This window comes from Canis aureus, chromosome 4, assembly GCF_053574225.1.
Source record: "Canis aureus isolate CA01 chromosome 4, VMU_Caureus_v.1.0, whole genome shotgun sequence".
NCBI lineage: Eukaryota > Metazoa > Chordata > Mammalia > Carnivora > Canidae > Canis > Canis aureus.
This window is the reverse complement of record NC_135614.1, coordinates 57788804-57807548: the sequence shown is the minus strand read 5'-3', so window position 1 is coordinate 57807548 and position 18745 is coordinate 57788804. Positions and strand designations below refer to the sequence as shown.

The 18745-nt window shown below is 41.1% G+C and overlaps 1 protein-coding gene across 4 annotated transcripts in view; it reads left to right on the top strand.

The window, feature by feature from the left end:
- Window positions 1–18745, top strand: part of GRIA1 (glutamate ionotropic receptor AMPA type subunit 1) — a 306425-nt gene that overhangs the window by 139762 nt on the left and 147918 nt on the right. For all 4 annotated transcript variants that reach the window (XM_077895794.1, XM_077895793.1, XM_077895792.1 and 1 more), the window contains one exon: window positions 16714–16953. In XM_077895794.1, coding sequence (XP_077751920.1) covers window positions 16714–16953 — 240 coding nt within the window. The remainder of the gene's footprint in view (window positions 1–16713; window positions 16954–18745) is intronic.

Genomic DNA, 18745 nt, shown 5'->3' with positions numbered 1-18745 from the left:
TCAGAGGAAAAGGCAGTTCAGAACAGGGCAGACAGTGATCACAGACATTTCCTGCTTGCCTTCTTATTTTCCCCAAAACGTATAACATATGATATGTTAGATTAATAAGTTAATTGCTCAGTGAATGTCATGGTGTTTAATATGTTAAAAGGTGATTCAGCATAAAAGAGTAAGGACTCACATTATGGAATCAGATATATATTAGATTTGAATTCTAGCTCTTTCATTGATTCTATGACGTCCCTGACCTGTGCCTCAGTCCTTTTTTTATGAAATAATGATAATCACAATCATAATAGGGTATACCCTCTAGGGTTGCTACAGAGCTTAAAAGAGTTAATGTATATAAAATATAATCTATTTCCTACATCCAAGTATGTAATACATGTAAGCAGTTATCAGTAATACTAGGAATTATCATCTTCATCATCTGTTGCCACTGTCATTACGCTGGTGACCAGAATCCCCAAATCCTAAATCAGCCACTCTTCCCTTAGATATTAGATGGAGATATTTAGTTTGAAGATCCATGGAAGCTTCTTTCTTCGAGGTGCTCACTGGATCTCAGCTCTCTAGATATCAGGACTATGGGGACCAGAAGAGACCAGCCCAAGAGAGTGGGTGGCAGGAAAGAATTGTGACCCAATGTCTCAAATAAGACAGATGCAAGCTTTCTACCCTTAGAGAGGAGGCCCTTCCTACCCATACTCAAAGCTGCTTCAGGCCTCATAGCTCCCCAAAGATACAAAGCCAGCAGAGATTTCATGACTCTAGCACCACAGATCATAACTGGCCTGCCTATCTTGGAGGAGGCACTGGGGAAAGGGGTCATCCTAAAGCAACACATGGCCCCAGGTAGGAGGGTAGGTGGTAACGTGGCAGTGGTGTGGTTGTATGACCTGTGTGGATGTGAAGGACATCAATAATGTAATACTCTAATGTATATATAGAATGTATGGAGGAAACCAGAGCTTGAAATATAAAAATGGTTAGTAGTAATGTGATTAGTGGGAACAGAATTGGATCTGTAAATAACCATGTTTGTATAATCCATGCCTCTTCTCTTACTGTTGAGTAAACCAAAGTCCTCATTTGAGGGAGATAGTCCACTAACTTATTGATTCATTTACTTGGAACTGGTTGTACTTCTCAGTGCTATGCACTGGGTCAGTGTGCTTAGAAAAAGATACAGAGGTCCTACTCTCAAAACTTATAGCTTTAAGTTAAGAGGAATAAAAAATTAACAAGCCAACAAGCAATTAGATGCAGTGAAATCTCTCATAACCAGCTTCCATTCAACTGTCTCTTTGGATTGACCTACATTCCCTATTCTCTCTGTAAACACCCAACTGACATTCCTGGTAAGCTGGAAGTTCCTGGTCAGTAGCCTCTTCTCTGATGAGCCCATATATTTCTGTTCACATCAACTTTACGAAAAATGTGCTAGGAATCAATTATGTTGTTTCCAAACCTATTTATATGTCTGTGTTTTTATTATATTTGGGCAATGTAACTAAAAATTATGTAAGCTGGTGAAATACGAGTGCAAAACAAAGTTGTTTTCTCTCTTTGGAAACTAAGTTAAATACTTTTGAAGGTCTCAAACATGAATCACCAAAAACAGTAATATTAGGTGAGACAACTATAAAAATTTGGGGAGAAAACCAAAAAAAAAATTGTACTTTTTATTTATTTTGTAAATGTCTTCAAGTTCCCATTGTACCAAAGATTGATAAACACATGTGCACTTAGGTGTTTTAAACTAAAAGAAAATACCTGCTATGAGTCATTTTTGGCGATTCTTCTTTTTAACCATCTTTCTCAAATAATCTAATTGCAGTCCCTGTTGCATTAGATAAAAAGCCTTCTACTGTAATTACAACTTGAGTAAAATGCTGTTAAGACGACAAACCAAATGCTGTGACAGAGAACAGTGGGTAACGTACTTGGGGCGGCGTTTGAAGATGGAAAGAAGCCAGCCAAGTGGAAGTGGGAAAGGAGTCCTCAGTAGGGGGTGCAGCATCATGGAGGCCTTGGTGTGTCCGAGAAGCTAAAGCAAGCAATGAAGAACAGGGAAATGATGAATGAAGTTGTTGAGGTCTGCAGGACTCAGACAATACAAACCCTTAGAGGTCATGCAAAGGAGTTTAGACTTTATTCAAAACATGATGAGAAACCTTGGAGGGGCCCAGAGCTGTGGTGTTAAGACATGATCCTGATTTCTGTTCTCAAAAGAATATTCTGGCTGCTTTGTGAAGAGTGGATGAGGATAGGAAAAGAAATGGGCAAAGTGGAGGCCAGGATTAAGGAAGTAATATAGTGTAATGAGTATGCATGATGAGCAGTGACAGAGGGAAGGTGGTAGTGGGAATAGAAAGTGGGGGAGGTAGATACATTTGTGACATCTCTGGAAGGACTTAAATCCATGTTTTCTTTAGTCAGCCAATCAGTATGACCAAACTCACAGTCAACTTTTGAGAGGCATTTGTGATCTGATAGGAAAAAACACCCTACAAGAATTCATGCAACATGATTTTCTTTTTCTAGTTTGATATTTATTGGCTGTGCTACTCAGAGCAAGCCTCTTAGCCCTTGTGGATAAAGGGAATAATAATACCTGTCTGGTCTACCTCTTATTTGGTTGTATAATTAGAATAAAATGATGCCTTACATGTTACTACACTTTATATTGAATTTAGAACTTTGGTAAACTCACAGCAGATAAGGGAGGTGCTATTGCTTTCACTTCACAGGTGTGCAAACCAAAAAAACAGTTACTGAGCATCTACTATATCAAAACCAGGGCTAGGCTCTGAGACTTTAAAAAACAAGTTCAACCCAGCCCTGTCCTGCCATAAATAAGCTCACATAAGTTCTAGTGAAGAAGACAAATATGAAAATGCTAAATTCTAGAATATTGAGATAAGTACTAAGAAAGTGCATTAAAAACTCAGAGGAGAGGGACGCTTGGGTGGCTCAGGAGTTGAGGGTCTGCCTTTGGCTCAGGTAATGATCCTGGGGTCTCAGGATCCAGTCCCATATCGGGCTTCTTGTATGGAGCCTGCTTCTCCCTCTGCCTATGTCTCTGCCTCTGTGTGTGTGTGTCTTTCATGAGTAAATAAATAAAATCTTTAAAGAAAAAAAAATTAAAACTCAGAGGAGAAAGTAGCTTTTTTTTTTTTTTTTGGAACGGTTGGAAGGCTGCCCACTGGAGTCTACATCTTAATTGGGTCTTGAAGAATGTGTAGTTTTCCAGGTGGGGATGGGCATATTGGAAGAATGTGTACAAAGGGATGGATACCAGGAAGGAAATGGTGTGCTGCATTCAACAGTGTGTTTGGGTCTCTGCTGTTTGGGGGGACTGTTGGGAAATGAGGCTCGAGGGTTGAATCAGGGCCAGGGAGGCTCTCCCACATGGAGCCCTTTGGGTACATTATGCCCAAGCAGGAAAACTAGTATATTAGTTGCATGTTCATGCTTTCCTCAAATACTTACACCAGTTCCACATATTTGTACCTGTGCCTTCTACTCCTTCCTCTGTTGCTTTCTATTTTCCCCAGAATTAGCTTGAATCTCAGCCTTTCCCCTACATACCCACTCCTAAAACTCTTAATTTTAGTGGGGACATTCAAGGAGAACAACCCAGGATAGTGAGGAATGTTTATATTCTCAGAATTCCTTCCAGAATTCAAGTAGCCTGGATTGGTTTTTGGCAGCATCTGTCTCATCCTGCATTTTGAGAAATCATACAAAGTGATTCAAATTTTGGTACAAAAGAAACTAAATACCAGGAGTGAGGGGGTAACTGTCTCTGCAGAGAAGTAGCTAAGAAGTGTCAGTTGGTGGAAATTGTCTAGGAGACCTATGTTCCAGTCTCTAGGCTGGACAGCATGCTTTCATGCCTCACGTCTCCCATCTGGAAAATGAGAAAACAAACAAACAAACAAACAAAAAAAAAAAAACTTGTACTTGCAGAGGTGAAAGAGTGTTCAAGCTAACTGAATCTCATTTCTCTTACAAATAAGGAAATGAACTCCAAAGAGAGGAAATAACTCGCCTAAGGTCATGTAGAGAGCCAGCAGCTTATTTAGTCTGCCATTCATCCCATTTAGCAAATATGTTCCAAGTGCCTCCCATGTGCCAGGCACCATATAGATGCTAGGACTGTAGTGGTAGATACAATAGTCATAATCCCTCCTCTGTTGGGGGATATGAAATTCCACAAATACACAAAAGACTAAAGAGGATAATCAAAGACAGAGATAATGGAAATAAGGCAAAAAGGCAGAATGTATACTTTAGAGAAGGCCTCTCTGAATAGAGAACACTAAAGTAGAGACCTGAGAAATGGATAGCCAGACGTTTAAAGAGAGTGGAAGAGCTTCCTATGGGAGAACAGCATGTGCAAAAGCCCCAAGGCAAAAAAAGTTTGGACTGTCCTAAAAAGTAAAAGAAAAACAAGTGTGAAGCTGAGGCAGTGGGGGCATGGCCTGGGAGCAGAGGCAGGATATAGATAGGCTGGGGCAGAGCTTGCAGCCTTAGGTTTCAAGTACCCTTATTGGTAGACTCTTGATTGTTTTGCACATCCCTGTTGGAAAGGAAAGGCAAGTTCAGGTTCATAGCAACATTCTATTACTGGTTGAGCATTTGTCTTAAATGAGGTATTCCCAGCCTGCTTCACTGAGACCACAGATAAGAAGAACAGAGGGGAAAAAAAAATATTTAGCTTTTCTTTTTTTTTTTTTTTAATTTGTTTTTATTGAAGTTCGATTTGCCAATATATAGATTTAGCTTTCCTGTATCCAACTCTCCCCTTGATTAGTGTTCAGCTCAAGAAATCAGCCAAGGGCAAAGGTCAGGAGTGAATTCAGATATCAGACAAGGTGGACTTTGGTTTCTGATGGTGCCACATGGTTTCGAGATCTGGAACTGCTCGTCTTCTGTAGCCTTATTTTATCCTTCCTTCTCATCCTTTCACCTCCACAGTGGGTACACCCTAGCTGGAAAATGAATTTCACTGATTGTAGGGCACCCTTGAGCTGTCATCTGCAGATTTTGGTAAAACCTTGCCTTGATTGGCAGGTGCCAATCAGGCTCATCGGTGTGCATTACACTGTAGGCTTGCTGCTTGGCATAGAAAAGTCCATTTATATGCATGATTTTCATAGGAAAAGAATAGCAAATAAGAAACAAAATATTTTTTTTCCTCCCACTCACCCAGGAAACAAAATAAGATAGCCAAAGGGAGAGTCTGGCCTCACCTCATAAATGATTTACCCAGTGTGCCTTGCAGTCATGGTTCATTCATGAACCAGCAGAAGTTGCTTTATGATGCGGGGAAGAGGAGGTATGGGGTAGTGGATAGGCCAAAAGCAGAGGAAGCTATGATGCTAATCTCTCTTCCCCCGCCTCCCCCTCAATCACTTCCCTTTGGTTAGTGTCCTTGCTTTTATTCAGTCTGCTCTGACTGGTTAATATGCTAGTTCCCAAAGACTCCACACAGGCAGAGCTAAGTAAATGGAGTCCTTATCTGGACTCTTCATCTCAGGGTTGGGGTCTCTCTGACCTCAGAGTCATCTGTAGCTGTAAGAGAGTGTTATAGCCTTCTCTACCCCAAAGCTGGTCAGTGCATAGGACAGGAAGCCTAGAGATCAGAACTGTCCCCACCTACTTACCATATTGCATCTGAGTGTTGACACTTCATTAGGAGCCTGTGAACTTTGAGGCCTCACTGGCTCTTGCACACAAGCCAGCAAGCAGTGGCCTTTAGTCGATTTGGGACATCATCAGTTGACTCTGACCCTCTCAGGGCTCCTGTCCCCTGCCTTCCCCACAGTATGAATAGCCACAGTCACCACAGAAGAACCACAAGATGTGGAAAGGAATGGTGGGATGTCAGCTATTTCTGTCATTCCTCAGCTGCACAATCCTTGGTTCCTCATTCATACATGGGCTCAAGGATCATCATTCCTGCCCTACTTACCTTGCTGGGTATTCACAAAAGAAAATGGATGTGAGAGATTTGAGAATCATATAATACACTCTGAGTTATTAGTATCTCTCCCCAAATTTTGCATCTCATCCTACTTGCTATCCAGTAGCAGAATAGCAGAGTAGGAGCTAGCACACTGCAACCTACAGGCTAAATCTAGCCCATTGCCTGTATTTGTAAATAAAGTTTTATACTGTAATAAAATGTCATGCTCATTTTTTTACATTTTGTCTTTGGCTGCTTCTTGTGCTACAAAAGCAGCATGGACTAGTTGCAATAGAGACAAGGTAGCCCACAAAGCCTAAGATATTTACTATTTGGCCATTTGCAGAAAAAGTTTGCTGATACCTGGCAGAGAGGGTTAGAGCAATGACCCTGAAGTTGGACTACTTATATTTATATTCTGAATCTTCTACATAATGGCTCTGTACCCTTGGGAAAATTGTTGCTCCTCAGTCTTCTCTTCATAAAATGGGACAATAACTGTATCCCTAGGCCATACTATCAAATTAGTAGTAAATAAGTTATTCACATAAAACACTTAGCATGGTGCCTGGCACATAATAAGTGCTCAGTGTTGTCTGTAATATCATCCGGGGAATAAAAGCTCTGTTTTGTGTTGCCAGACCTTTAGGGAACAGAATAGCGTAGTTCAAGGCACAGGCCATGGAGTGGAACAGACCTGGATTCATATCCCAGCTCTGTCACTTACCACATGAGTGATTTGTGGAAGATTAATTAGTCTCCCTGAACTTCAGCCTCCTCGTGCATGAAATAGGAAAAAAAAATAACTAGGATGCTGTGAGGAGTGAATGATAAATGTAGATGAAGTGCCTAGAACAGAATTAGGCACAGAGTAAACACTCAATAGGTGACATAATAATAATAATAATAATAATAATAATAGTAATAATAATAATAATAGTATTTTTCCCAAGTAGTGTTAGCCACCCAGAATAGATAGGTATTGGGAAGTTCCCAGTATGCTGACGTCATGTAAGGTAGGAGGCTCTACCTATGACTAGTGATACTCTTAACACAATGTAAGCACATGTAAATTAAGAAGACTTTAAAGTGGAGTTGGTCACAGAGCTATCTATTAAGAGGCTTTTCTCTAGGCCAAAAGGCCCTCGAGACAAGGTACCTTTTTAGCACTATTAATTTATGATCCTATGATTGTTTCTGGATTAAGTGATGGATTAAAGAAGAGAGCACACACATATATGTGTGTTATTATAGGAAATATCTCTGAAAGATTCTCTTCCCATAATACTACATGGGTACATAGTAATGCTAAGCAGTTTGTTATGCAGGGTGAAAATGCCCTCATTTTTAATCCATTTGACATCCTAAGGGTTAAATTATGTAATGAGATGTAACCCTTCTTGCCTAGGGAGCACTGGCTAAGGAAACTGCATGTTGTGGCTAGACTACATTAAGGCTGACTTGGTTCTGGATGCCAGCCTAAGAGCACAACTCTCAATCTCTGTTGGGTTAAGAAACAGGGAATGATAGAGTTCAGTGGGCTGAAGCATGACTGTGAGGAGGGGATATTATATATCCTACAAACTCTGGGTTACTAGATGGTCAGCCTAATTTAGAAGACTAAGACAAATAACATCACCAAGCATTTATGTTTATGCCCTACCCAGCTCTATAAAGGATACTTCCCATTGTGCCTATCAAGAAAAACGACAAAGTTAGAGGGCCTCTACCCTCAAGGGAACTTATACCTCAATTGTGGGTGAAAATATATAAAGTGAGTTGATAAAGTGAAAGAAAAATAATGAGTTCAAACTAATGCAAGTAAAGACTCGGAAGCAAGGTGACCTCAATTGCCAAGAATAGTATCAATTGATTAATACAGGTAAATGATTTACATTTACACATTCTTTCATTTACTTATGTACCAAAAATATTGTGTAGTCACTGTGTGATACCATCTAGAGATTGTGAAGAATAATAGAAGCTTTATGAGGGCAGAGGTATCAACTGTCTTATCCACCACTCTATTCCATAGTATCGAACCCATAGAAAGCCCATAGAAAACAATGACTGAATTTTATACAGCTCTTTACTTAACCTTGGTGTTTGGATGTGTATGACATTTATGGAACTCCTAACATGGTCTTTGACTTTGACTTATAAAATATCAGCAAATAGAAATCTAATAGACATATTTTGGTCTGATATGCCCATCATCCATCTTCTCTCTGTTCACAGCACCTTCATTTCCCTTTGGCTGCCATCTTGGTAAGATAGTTAGCTAGTTGTTCTGACTTCCCCTGACCAAGGGGGATCCAGGCCCTGAGCACAGCCAGTCTGGAGCTGTATGGAGCAGTTATCACAAATGGCTAGAGCAGTAGTGACACTGAAGAGATAGTTCATGAAACCCCAGATTCTCAAACTTCTGCTATGTCTATGCTTTCTAAGGCCCAGGGATTTTTTTTTTTTTTTTAGCTGTGAGTCTGTCATATCCTTACCACAAGCTTCTTTTTGTCTTACATTAGCCTGTGTTGATTTCTATTCTTGCAATCAAAGAACACAAACTAATAAAGCATGAGTGACAGATAAAAGATTCATAAGAGGCACACATTTCTATGGATATTTAAAAGAAGAATAGAGACCTTCAGATGATTGCTAGGAATGGAAAGTCATAAGAGCTTCATAGAAGAGAAGGCATTTGAGCTAAACCTTTAAAGAAGGGAAAAGATTTGGAGAGGAAAATGGCAGAAAGCAGGAGGGCTTTTTGAGGTGGAGCAAGAGCATAAACAAATGGCCCAGAACCTAAACTAGCCTAGAAATATCCAAAGAACAGCAGCATCTACACTAGAGCCCAATGAACTCAGTGATTATCCATATTTAAGGTCCCATCACACCTAAGTCAGAAGATGTTCCCTTTCCCATTTTCCACTAAGTCAGAACCCTCCATTGTGTCTCTCCTCCATTGACTTGAGATTTAAGATGTTAGAACTGAATGGCCTGGTAAGATTAGGTAGTACTGTTCTTCTCAGACCAAGGTGATGCTCTAGAGCTTCACAGGTACCCAAGTCAACCGTGAGGCATTATAATCCTTGGAGGAGTATTAAGTTTACTCAGGGAGTTGTAGGATGCGTCTCTTCATGCTCATCTCTACTAACTTCCTCCGTTCTCCTATGCTACTTCCACACTGACCTTCTTTCTGTTTCTGAAGCTCATCAATCTTTTCCTGAGCCTTGATAAGAACCTTGGTACACTCTGTCCTTTTTCTGCATGAAACTGTTTCCCTGGCCCTTTGCCTGGCCAGCTCCTTCCTACGGTTCATCTCTCAGCTCCAGTGTTCATGCCACAAAGAGGGTGTCCCTGACCATCTTATCTAAAGTTGCCCTACCCGTGGCTCTCACATCTCATGCCATTTCTTCATAGCATTTACTGTGTCCAAAGTGATCTTGTTGATTGTATATAATTTCTCCCCCCTCTGTAAAACCGAAGCTTCATGATAGCACGGCATCATCTTCTTATTCAGTGTTGTATCCCCCAAGCACCATCTTGCTGCCTAACATGTAATACATGTCAGTAAATATTTACTGGATGAATGGATGTATGGTGGAAAGATAGAAGAAAGATGAGGAGAGAGAGGAGAATATTCCCATCTATAGAACAACACATCTCCAACAAGTATTAAAGTTTTATTAGAGGTCTTCTAACAAACAAAAGTTTGAGAAACACTGATTTAGTGTGGATTTCATTGCCCAGATGGAGAAACTGCACCCTAGAAAGGGAAGGAGCTTATTCATGATCCCAGATTTGCTTCTCTGCATTTACTTTTCCAGAACCATATCAGACACCTGAAAAGTCAGTCTGTTTGTCCTGTCTCCTGCCCTTGGTTTCATGTGTCAGCCACAAGATGGATCTAAATCTAGGATCAGGGAGGCCAGACTTGACCTAATTCTTACCCTCATACACAGTGGTACATCTCATTGTCTTTCAATGCCTGGTAATTAACACTCATGTTTCCTAATGAATACACAAATCTGAGCAGTGAAGGATTTCTCCTCTTCTGCATCTCTCTTTGCTGCCATATCCCAACTAGGCTCTGGGGTCAGCATGAAGAGAGACTCCAGAAAGCTGAGATGAATCCAAAGCCAAAGTAAAATGCAACATTGACATGAAACACAGAGATTTAACTTCTCCAAGCTGAGCAAGGCCTTTGGTATTGTGGTCCCTACCACCCTCCTATTTTTTGCCACATCCCTACCCTAGTCATACTGGCTTTTCTGGGGTTTCCCTAAGGTCCCCTTCTCTCTCCCACTTCTTTGGATAAACTGGTTCCTCTATCCGGATATTGACACAAGGTGCTTAGTACCATACCTGGCCAGTAGTAAGTGCTCAGTAAACACTGGTTATATAATAGTTATGGCCATTTTTTTCCCTATGGTTGAGCCCTTTATTACTCTTTCAAAATACCCTTATTTTCCCCTGATGTAAAACTTCGTGAACTCCTGTGCAAGCTCTGTGAAGGCAGAAAGAACACTTGTCTTATATCATCACTGTATCCCAATTTTCTGGGAATATTAATTTCTGGTACCCAACAAATATTTGTTGAACTTAGCAAATGGAGGATAAGGTTTTATCTAGTAAATAACAGGGAAGCCCCAGACATATCTCAGAATCCTAAGTAACTGTGATGTTGTTTAGAGGAGAAGGGAACAATTTATATCTATTAATGGTAATTAATGGCATGTTGGTATTAGATCTTGGATGCAAGACAGTATAAGGGGATGGAGGAGCATTCTTACTGTCCTCTGAGTGACAGAAATAAGACACATTTGACATCACAAGGTTAGAATCAGATTAAGAATGCCATTTCCACCAATAAAGTTAGAATTTTTCAGGGAGGAAGATGAATATCTAAAGGTCTCCTACTCCACTACACACACTTTCTATCTCCCTCCCCCAGAAGGAAACTGTCCTATCATCTCATTATCCACTATTTACAATGAGGCTGCCACATTTCCAGGGACTGAAGCCAGGAGCCGAGGAGAAATGCCGGTGTGAGAAGCCTTAAATGAACTGACAATAAAAAGAAGTTGCTGATACAGGAGTTTCCTCCCTGGGAGAGAGCTGTCAAGGCAATGCCCAGGGCTGGGGGATTTATTGATACTAAGTGGATGGTGCCATAAGTAGGAGTGATTATCAGAGATTTGAGTGAACCAAGGATGGACTCAGGCAGCATGCGCTGTGTGTGGGTTTTCCTGCCCTTGCCAGTCTTGCCCTCCTACCTCCCCAGGAGGGAATTCCTGGCCTCGTTTTTTACTCACTCTGATTGTTGGACACATTCTGCTACTGAATCTCTTGGAGGCGAGGACATCGGAATCTGATGCTCTGGCTGAGTTCCCCGAACACACTGAGTCTCTCGCTTTGCCAAGGTCTTTGCAATGGCTGTTCTTTCTACCTGAAATATTTTATATATATATATATATTTTTTAATTTGGATATAGTTGACACACACTGTTACATTATTTTTAGGTGTGCAACATAGTGATTCAACTTCTCTGTACATTATGCTATCTCACCACAAGTGTAGCTGCCATCTGTCACCCTACAACATTGCTACAATGCCATTGACTATTCCCTATGCTGTGCCTTACATCCCCAAATGCACTTCATGTGTGTACAACTGCACCATGCTCCCTCTCCTGGCTGATGTCTGCTTATTTGTCTGTGTTAATACTGGTGTATCCTCTTGGAAGCCTTGAGTTCCCCAAAGGCTGGCATTAAGTGTCCCTGCCTAAGGCCTGAACTCATTCCTGCCACAGCACTTATACTGAGGTGTTACTGCTCACTTCATTGTCGGGCTCTCCCACTGTCAAGGTAACAGTCCATGAAGTCAGGTGTTGTCTCATATGGCAGTTCATCTCCAATGCCTAATGAGCAGCGGATGTTAGATGTCAAGTGGTGGATGAATGGATGGATGGACAGATGGATGAACAGATATGTGTATATATGCTTTTCCTGATTCCTAGAGTTGACAGGGGGGTGTGTAGTGAGCACATAATCCATTTTGTTTTATTTCAATGTCCATAGACCCCAGTGTAGTAACTGCCTTTATTTGGTGTCAGGGAAGGCAGCATTAAATGAGAGGATTTCCTAGAAACTGAAGGTGACCCAGGTACCAAGACTGTTTTTCCATCAAAATTTCTGGGGAGGGGGGACAGCATATTACAGAGGTAAAGAACTCAAGCCCTATGATCAGACTGGTGGAGTTCAGATTTCAGCTGGGCCTTGCACTGTTCCTGGGCCTCACTTTCCCCACTGTAACCTACCTCATAGGAGGAAGGGAGTCAATGCAAGGAACATTCTTGTAAATGTTCACATGTCAGCTCCTAATTATTAACTGTCAGAAGCATTTTATACAGCACTGCTGTCTTGAGCGGAGGGTACCACACGCCATGAAGCCTACTGTGATTCAACATCAGAGTGAGTCTGAGAGAGACCAGCACACAGCAGTGTTCTCATGCTGCTTCTGAAGGTTCCCATTTCTTCCTCCTGCTTGCTGGACCTGACCATGCAGTCCCCACCTCCAGCCCCCTTTCTTATTTGACTCTTCTCACCTACTCTCTACTACATGACCAACTCATACAGCAGGGTAAAATTGCATCCTATATAAAACTCAAGACTCTGGATGCATCTAGATTTAGTGCTAGGAGTTTGCTACAATCAGATCCAAACACTGAGAGCCTTTACCTGCTTCTGGGGGTTGAAAAAGTGCCCTGGAGGTTGCTGAAAGTTTGACCAGCAAACAACTATAGTGTTATCAATCAGTAAATATGTTTGCATAATTAGACTAGAATCTAGGATGTTGGAGCCTGAAGGGATGTTGGATATCACAGAGTTTAAACCATCGTTTTACAGATGGGAAAACTGAAGCCTAGGGAAAATGTGGGATTTGCTCAAGGTCACGTAACTATTGTGTTGTGATAAAACCAAAAAGAATCCTCTGGGTCTTCTGGCATCTAGTTTAGTACTTTTTTTTCATAGGACCACCTTATCTCTTCTGATTGAATATTTACTATGACCGATTCAAAGAAATGCCCTATAACTACTAAGTGTATTTCTCAATATTTAACAAATGACTGCAATTTTCCACAGACTTTAGACCTATAGAATGCCTCTCTCTCTCTCTCCTTGTCTCTATCTCTTTCTTTCTCTGTCTCTGTATGTCTCTCTGTCTCTGTCCATCTGTCTCTCTGTCTCTGTCTGCATCTCACTATCTCTCTGTTTCTGTCTCTCTCTGGAGCTATTCCTGCTTGGCCAAAATAAAGATTTAGCTGGAAGGTCAGATGCCAAGCCACTCTGAAGGCCAGGGTCCACTCAAGTAAATCCAGGCCAACTTACCTCCAAGCCATGCTTTCTTAGGGAGCACTGGGTAAGAGGGAGCACCCTCTTAGCCTTAAAGGATAAAGCACTCAGTTTAAGGGAGATAAATTTGAAAAGAGAAAACAAATCACTTGAGGGAGAAAATTTCCTGGCCTCTGTGTGTCTAAGGATTTGATCATGTGCACCAACTCCTATTTCTTATACCTCCATCTCCTCCTTTGCTTCTAAATTTTTGCAAGAAACACCAGCCATGAGGGCCCCAGAGGCCCAGCTATAGGTGTGAAACCAAGTGGATGACGTGAGGGAATAGATCTGGAACATAAGATTCATATCCCACAGGATAATATTTCATTGCAGCAGGAGGGAGAAGAAATCCTAAAAATACTGTACAGAGCATATTATAATATTTTAACGGGTTTATGTGCTCCCTCTATACACTTCACTCAGTAAGATGGATTGTGCTTTTTGACAAATCTATATTTAACATAGGAAGAATAACATACAGTGTATGCTTCCTGGTGAAGAAATCCATATTTATGGAAATCTTGATTCTGGCAATTACAATAGATATTTAAAGACAGTGCCTATTGTCTGCTGTGAACAGATAGAATGTCCTCATTAGGGTGAAAGAGAAAATAGGCTGAGTGAGAAAGGATAAATATCTACTTTAGAGAAGCAGGAGGTCCAGGGTGACCCAGCAGTCATCTCTGTTTGGGTCCAGCTCCCCTTCATACCCTATTGTGGGTCATGTAGACCCTCTTATCAAGCATTTCTCATTCATTCTTTCAACAAATACTTATTAAGCCCTACCATGTTCCAGGCACTATGGTGGCTTTGGGGCACAAGTGAGACCCCTGTTTTCAGGGATTAACACTGACCCAAGCAGTCACAGATATTAAGAAGCAAAAAAAGGAAATGATTTCAGATAATAAGAAAAGTCTAAGATGTAAGACAGGTTGATATGACTGAGAGGCAGGTGTGGGGAGGCTGGAGTCACTATTGAGAAGAGGTGATGAAGAAAGGCCTTTTTAGGGGGTAAGATTTGAGATGAGAAAAGGAGTGATATTATGAGCCCTGGATGCTGTATGCAACTGATGAATTATTGAACTCTACATCCAAAATTATGATGTACTATAAGTTGGCTAATTGAATTTAAATTTTAAAAAATTGAAAAAAAAAAAAAGATAACGAAAAGGAGTGATTTTTGCAAACAGATAAGGAAAGAGCCCTGCAGGTGGAGGAAGGAAGCAGCTGCCTCAGAGTCTCAAGGTACAGTGAGCTCAGAGCCCCAAAGAACAGCTACCAAGGCTGGGGGCCAGAGCAGGGGGCAAGGAGAGGTGTGTAAGGTAGAAGAGGTCTAAGGGGCTGGTTATTCAGGCTCTGAGCTATGGTCAGATGCTTCCTGTGTACAATAAGAAACCTCAAAACTTTTGAGAGCTTTTGCACCAGGAAGGGAAATTGTGTTTTGTTTTTACTTTTGTTAATTAAAAAGATCCCCCTTGCTTTGGGTGGAGAAGGAATTTCACTGCTGGAAACTATATGCCAAAAGTCTAGAATGCATGAGAACTACCTTCAGATACCAGGAGGGCTGTGGAGTGCATTAAGAGCAGACATTCCATGAGGTTCTGGTCTCAAAGAGTCATCAGTCAGTGGACTCGGCACCTAGAGAAGTAATAAACGCCCAGTAACTGCAGGTATGCAAGCAGATGTTAATGTACTGGCCCAGTTTCCTGTGGACGATACATACGTTTTCAGTGGGAATCAGACAGATGACTTGTACAGTTCATCTTTAAGAGATGAACTTTTAAGCCCATTAGCTCTAGGGACTGAATGAGAACTGAGAGTCACAATAGACAACTGAGTACTGGTGGTTAGTTGCATTCTTTAGTGCAGCACGACCCAGAGGATCTTCAATAACATGTTAAAAGTATTCGCCAACAAAGGATCCTGGGGATGTGCAGACTTGACAAAATCTGGGTTAAAGTTGAACAGGATTCCTCACAACCTTTTATGTAACTAGTGTGCAGTATGAACCTCCAAGATGCAGACAAGGTATACACCATTTCCCAAATCTACTTGACCAAAGAAGTCTTTTTCTTTTTTTTTTAAGGAGTGTTTTGTGGGACTAATGTTTCATGGAACACATTTGGGTGATGCTTATATAGGGTAATTTGAGACCCCACATACAAGGTAATGCAGGGTCATGGAAGCAGGTGATATGCTAAAGGAAACAGAGGACCTAAGAGCACTCGCTTTTTCATCTTAAAAAAAAAAAATGGTAATACTAAAGCCACAGGGTTGTGATGTGATATGAAAAGTCTAATATATGTGAAAGGACTGTAGAGTGCCCCAAAATACTGTTATTGTTATTGTGATGAGGATGATTCATCTCACTATCCATATTAGCAAGGTAATTTCAGGCATCAGAGATGGCTTTAGGGTTGGTCACCTACTTAACTGGGGCAAAAACAATGACACCTCTCCTGTATCATGTATTAAAATGAGCTTAGTAGTTAAATGACCTGGGATTTGGCCCTATAACTTTTCTTTTTTTAATATTGCATCCTAACTAGCAATGTAATAAACCATAAACCAGGATTGGTAACTACACTGGGATCTTACAAAATGGCTCCCATGGGGATGTTTATACAGCTAAGCTATTACTATGTCTGATACATTGGGCAGGGGGGTGGGGAGGCTGAAAAGTCAGCTAGCAGGATGTGCAAACACAAAGTGAACATTGGCAGAGAAATGTACACTGAAAGCTAAGGGTAGACTGAGAAAATCCATGCTTATTTTCTAAGCATGTATCAGCAGCAAGCTGGCAGACCCACTTCCTCCTATAGCTTTTAATGCTTTGCCTTAAAGTGATGGGCAGTGTCATAGCAAGATGACTGGATTGGGGTTAAAATATCCACCCAACTCAGATATGCCCTACCTGTTCCATCTTAGACACATTCGTTAATTTTCTGAGACTTAGTTTTTCCCTTTTAAAAAATGACTCATTTATCCCTCTCCTTCATTAAGGTCACTGCAGAGGTAAAGTAAGAGAATATGTGAAAATGGTTTATATATATTTATAATTAATAAGCATGATAACATCTGACATGGAATTGGTACCTCTTAAATATTGAATCAGATGGATGGGTGAATAGGATGCATAAATAGGTAAAATGGATGGACAGTTGGATTAGACTTGCAAGATGGATGGATAGATTGGTTGGATGGGTGGATGGCCAGAAGATAGGTGAATGTAAAGATGATGAGTTGGGATGAATGAACTAGTGAATGGATTAGTTTTGGAGCCATCTGCCAGCTTCCTTGTAGTATCTTCTATTAATCCTTCTCTTCTCCTCCTCCAGTCTGTTCCCAGTTCTCCAAAGGAGTCTACGCCATCTTTGGGTTTTATGAACGGAGAACTGTCAACATGCTGACCTCCTTCTGTGGGGCCCTCCATGTCTGCTTCATTACACCGAGCTTTCCTGTTGACACCTCCAATCAGTTTGTCCTTCAGCTGCGCCCAGAGCTGCAGGATGCTCTTATCAGCATCATCGACCATTACAAATGGCAGAAATTTGTCTACATTTATGATGCCGACCGGGGTAAGCCAAGGGTTGGGGTGGGAGACTGTTGAGTAATGGGAGAAAATTGCCAGCAGGAAGGAGAATGATGCCTCCTTGCCTCAGTGAAAAGCATGGGGAGAATGATCCAGAAATGCTTTACTTCGATGGGCTGATTTCTTGGCGCTAACCTCCAACTTACAGTGTGGAAACATCCTTTGAGAGAGTAATCCTCTTAACATGCCATGTCACTCTGCAGCTCACCAAGCTTCCATGGCTCCTGAGTCCAGACTCAAAGCCCAAGGGCCTATATTGAATGGTTCATAGCTCACAGCATAGTTGTCAGGAGCAAAGACTGTAGAGTCAGACAGACCTGGATCTAAATTCCATGTCCTCTCCTTTCCAGCTGTTTGTCTTTGGGCAAGCTCTCTCTGCCTCAGTTTGACCATTTATGTTGGGCAAATTTTCTGTGCCTTCATTCCCTCATCCCTGTAATAAGATAAACCTGATCTCTACCTCCTAAAGTTGCTGTGAGGATTGAATGAGGTGACTAGAACATTCCTGTCAGTGCATGAAACATAAGTGCTCAGAGTCCTCCATATATGTTAGTTATCAACATAATCATCACCTCTCCTAGGCCCTTCTAATTGTGCTTCCACTTACATTTTGAAATTTACAACACATTTTCCAAATGTTTCCTATGCTTTTTTTCTTCTCTGCAGATTTCCTCATGCTGTTCCTCATTTCTAGAATGCACTTGCTTTCCCAAATCTACATATGTAAATCCTTCTTCTCTTTTATAGTCTGCTCAATCACTGCTTTCTCTATTCCCTAATCCTTAAATGTGAACTATCTTCTTTTTTCTAACGTCTGTGGTGGTTGTATTGTACTCTCTTACCTTTCTTTCCCTTGTATACTAAGTAGTCATCAGAACTTAGTCAAAATTGGTATAAGTAAATAAATGGATTATGAAAGGTCTGGAAACTGAGACAGAAGAGTTTTACCCTAAGTGAAACGGAGATTTTATAGGAGGTTGACTGGGGGAAGACTGAGAAGATTTTGAGTAGGAGAGTGGCTTGTGAGATTGGTTTTTGGGGGCAGTGTTAAGCAGGCATTGTTCAATGAGGAGGAGCTGGCAGGAGAGACCAGAAACCCTCTGCTTTCTTCAATTTTCCCTTCCCTCTCCTTATTTGAGGATTTCCCTTCTCAAACAGCAGTCATTGTGAGGATCATACCTGCAGAAGGGCTATTTCAGGACAGTTTTACAGCATTCTGAAGCTTGAGGCCTAAAAATGGCAAATTTACTTCCCAGAACCCAGAAGACTGTAACTTTGATTATAGAGAATCACCTCTGGGGTTGGCAGAAGCACCTATGCTCTTAAAAGGACTCTATCTGTCTCAGGAATCTGAGCTCAGAGCTCTGCCATTTGTTAGTTATGTGACCTTGGGCCAAAAACTAAATCTCTCTGAGCCTCAATTTTCATATCTGTGGTGCAATGGGGATAATAATGATTTGTGCCTCATATGATTAAGTAAACTGAAAACAAGAAAGCTAGTAGAATAGTGCCAGACACATAGTAAACTTTCAGTGAATATGAGGCGTAAGCATGCCAAATAGCTTGCACTGCAAAAGAAACAAAGGTAAGAAGGCATAACAGAATCAATTGAGAGATGATTCTTGAGGCCAGGCACCGTGCTGATTACTATGGGAGGGATTAGCAGTGTTAGAAGGAGACAACTAATATACACACAAAAGATTGATTAATAATGTAAGAGTGAAAGAACCACCTAAAGTAGCAGAAAAACGACCTTCATCTTCCCCTCAAAGATATCT